We start from the raw sequence: 3,964 nt of genomic DNA on the forward strand, positions 1-3,964 counted from the left end.
GGAAAGAGGATTAGGGATGACAGCACAGAAGTAAAAAGTGTCTGCGTCATAGGCCCTTTTAAGGGCTCTGGCTTTTATCCTGAATGAGATGGGAAGCTAGTGGATAGTTTAGCAGAAGAGAGGCATGATCTGACCCTCTGGTTTAACTGAGTCACTCTAGCTGTTATGACTGAAGGGTCAAGGGTGGAAGCAAGGAGATTAGTTAGGAGACTTTTATACTAATCCGCTGTGGTAGCAGTGGAAATGGTGAGGAATGATCATATTCTGGATACGTTTTGAGGGTTGCATTGACAAAACTGGCTTACTGATTGGATGTGGGCTGGACAGGAGTCAAGAATTATTCCAAGGTTTATGACCTGAGCCGTTGGAAGGATAGAGTTGCATTAATTGAGATAGGAAAGACTAGGAAGAACAGGTGTGAAGTAGGTGATCAGGAGCTCAGTTTTGGACATGTTAAGCTTATGATGCCTATTGGACATCCAAATAGGTGTTCAGTAAGCATTCTCATTATGAATACTGTTTTTTTTAAAATGAAATAATTGTACTAAAACAGTGTACTCACTGTTCTGAAAATATATTACATTTGTTAATATTTTAATTTTTAACATGTTCAATCCTGAAAAACTTGAATATTTTGGAGAGAGAAATTGTTTGACTGCTTTTTGGCTTTGCTGCCACCAGAGTTGATGGTACTTTCTTAAATAAAGATGTCATTCCGATTTTAGACATGGAAATATAACTATAGTCTGAGTGTTTCAACTTGCTTTCTATTTTAGGTCCTATTACTGCTGGATTGTGCAAGACATTTAACCCTATTTTCTTTGAGGTATGACTTAAATATCAAACATCTTAAATAAGAGAAGGGAAACATTTTAGTTTTGGAAGTCAGAATGCCAAGGAGAAGGAAAAATCTTGGGGGAAATCCTTTTCGGAAGACTACAAACTCTAAGGAAGTTGTATCCAGTGTTGCTAGTCATGAGGAGCCAACCACTACTCTTCCTTCCATGTGTGGGACAAAAGTTGATCAGGAAGAACTCTTCACCAGTATCTCAGAGATGTTTTCTGATCTGGATCCTGATGTAGTGTATTTGATGCTTTCTGAATGTGATTTCAAAGGTGAGAAAAAGTTTAGTTTGAACCCTTTGCATCATATAAGAAGATTTCATGTACTATGCTATGACCAGTAGTAATATAGAAAATGACTACCTTATTTCTATTTTGTTCATCATTTTTTGAATATCTGCCACGGGCAAGGTATAAGTTGGGTATTACAAGGGATATGAAGAAGAATAAAGCTTAGCTTCTTCTTTCAAGAAATGTACAATTGTAAGTGTAAGATATATGTGTAGATAGCATATTCTATGTTTTATTTCTTTTTATCTTCCCTCTAGAATAGGTTGGCACTATTGACGTTTTGGACCGGATAATTCTTTGTTGTGCGTGGCTTTCCTGTGCATCGTAGGATGTTCAGCAGCATCTCTGGCCTGTACCCACTAGCTGCCAGTAGCACATTCCTCCCTGCTACCCCAGTTGTGACAACTAAAAATGCCTCTATATGTCATCTCATGTCCGCTGGGGGCAGTATCATCCCCAGTTGAGAACCATTGACCTAGAATGTAAGCTCCTCAAAGACAGGGATTTTAAAAACTTTTGTTTTACTGTTGTGTCTCCAAGCCCCCAAATACCAAATGACTCAGTAGGATCTCAGTAAATATTTTTTGAGTGAAAAGGTAATTATAATTGTGGAAATGAGAGCTGATTAAGAATTGAGGCTAATAGAGTAGTGCGGTTTCAAAAGATTGGCTTTGGAGTCAAGAAAACTAGGTTGGATTTCCAGCTCTGTCACTTAACCTCTCTGGTTTCAGTTTTCTTATCTGCTAAGGAGAATAATAATAGTATGTACCTCATAGGACTTTTTCAGTGAAGGTTGAGTTTTCGTTTTTTTGGTTTGTTTTGATAAAGTCTTCAGTATAGTAAGTTATTAATGACTTGTAATAAATTGTTTAGATGTATATTTGCAGCCATACATATCAAATTTGACTGATGAGTAAATTAAATATTGATGTTTAGTATTGCTATTGGCCATGATTAGTATAAGATAAAATTATTCTAGGTTTAGGGAGTTTTGGTAATGTGATAAACTTCCATTTTTTTTTACATTCCATGTGAGCATATCTTATCTATCCTGTTATGATATGTATACAGAAAACCAGTTTTCAGCAGTCCACATGATGCTCAGAAATGATAGTGTTTACAGTTTTACTTGTGGCTTCAACATTTATTTCCTAATTTTGATGTGTTTAAATTTTATTTGTTGCACATACACTGACATAGCAACGAAGAATTACAAGGAAAATATATTACCCTTACATCCTAACAAAAAACATTTCTCTTTTCCAGGATCTTCTCTACACCTTGTTCATAAATACTGATGTTTTTAGTAGTTTGAATAATAACATTGATGAAATTGTATATTCTACTTTTTAAACTTAACATAAGCATTTTTTTCAGTGTTGGCTGCAGTCTTTATTTTTAATAGCTTTCTAATATTCCATTGGGTTGTTGTGCTCTAATTTATTTAATTATAACTAAGTTTTACATGGATAATTAATATTGCAAAGAACATCTTGGTACAAATAAACTTTTCTGTCTTTTCGCTTTTTTCTCAGTCCCAAAGTTTTATTTTCTTCTATCACAGGGTTAGGACAGTTTTTGGCTCTTGGAAACATACCGCTAAATTGCCTACTAAAGAGGTGGGCCATATGGTATCAGCATGGGAAAGGGTGGGGTGGGATAAATTGGGAGATTGGGATCAACATATTCACACTACTACATATAAAATAAATAACTAATAAGGTTCTACTGTATAGTACAGGGAACTCTTCTCAGTACTCTGTAATGACCTACACAGGAAAAGAATCTAAAAAAGAGTAGATATATGTGTATATATAACTGATTCACTTTGCTGTGCAGCAGGAACTAACACAACATTGTAAATCAACTATACTCCAATAAAAATTAACTTAAAAAAATAAATTTATTTAAAAAAAAAGGGGGTGTGCCTATTTGTAATGACACCAGCACTGTATAAGTACAGGAGTTTCGTCACAGCCTTTTGAGCATTGAGTGGTATTATTTTAAGATTTTAGGAATAAGATTTTACCTTTTCTTAATGCTGTTTTTTTTAAGATAAAGAGAAATGTTGAATATATTTGTGTATGATTGTTTATTAATTCTTGTATTGTGTGAATTGTTTATGTGCTTTTCATTGTTTTATACCATTTCAATTTTTTTCAACATTCTGTGAAAGAACTTTTCCTTTGTGTTATATAGATATAGTTTGATCTTTTACTTATTTTTACTTAATACTGTTTTTTTCATTATATACACATTAATTTTTTTGGTTGATTTTTTTCTTTTGTGATTTTTCTATCACATAGATTTTTTTCTTAGAAATACCTCTTATATTTGCTTTTTTTTCCTTTTCTTTTTTCTTTTTTCCATGTTTAGGGCTTCTAGCTTTTGTAGCATTGCTATAGTCTTCTAACTGGTCTCTCTGTCAGGCTTGCCCCCTCCAATCCCTCTTTGTTTTTCTTCTTAAGGGAACGTAATTTGGGTGCTTACTAGGTGCCAGTCTTTGTGCACAGCCCTTTTTCATGGATTATCTCATTTAATCCTCACAACAACACTATGAGGTAGGTACTTTTATTATGCACACATTGCAAATGAGGAAATCAAGGCTTAGGAAAGTTAAGTAGCTCGTTCAAAGTGTTATTGCCAGCAAGTAGGGATTTAAATGTCGTTCTGACTCCTGACCATAGCTTTTACCTACTGTGCTGTGCTGTTTCCACATTTATCTTTCATAAAACAAAACAAGATAAAACACAAAAATAATATAAAAAAGCCTCAAATTTCTGATGCTTAACAATTCTAATGGCTCTGTATTTATGTTATAAGGGAAAGA

The 3,964-nt window shown here is 34.1% G+C and overlaps 1 protein-coding gene across 1 annotated transcript in view; it reads left to right on the plus strand.

Moving 5' to 3' along the window:
- The window catches only part of N4BP2 (NEDD4 binding protein 2), a gene marked incomplete at its 3' end in the record, with an annotated part of 79,206 nt that overhangs the window by 29,954 nt on the left and 45,288 nt on the right, over window positions 1–3,964 (plus strand). The window contains exon 3 of the mRNA XM_007447932.1: window positions 777–1,116. Within this exon, the coding sequence (XP_007447994.1) occupies window positions 891–1,116 (226 nt within the window). The remainder of the gene's footprint in view (window positions 1–776; window positions 1,117–3,964) is intronic.

Source organism: Lipotes vexillifer, unplaced genomic scaffold, assembly GCF_000442215.2.
Source record: "Lipotes vexillifer unplaced genomic scaffold, Lipotes_vexillifer_v1.1 scaffold1747, whole genome shotgun sequence".
Taxonomy (NCBI): Eukaryota; Metazoa; Chordata; class Mammalia; order Artiodactyla; family Lipotidae; genus Lipotes; species Lipotes vexillifer.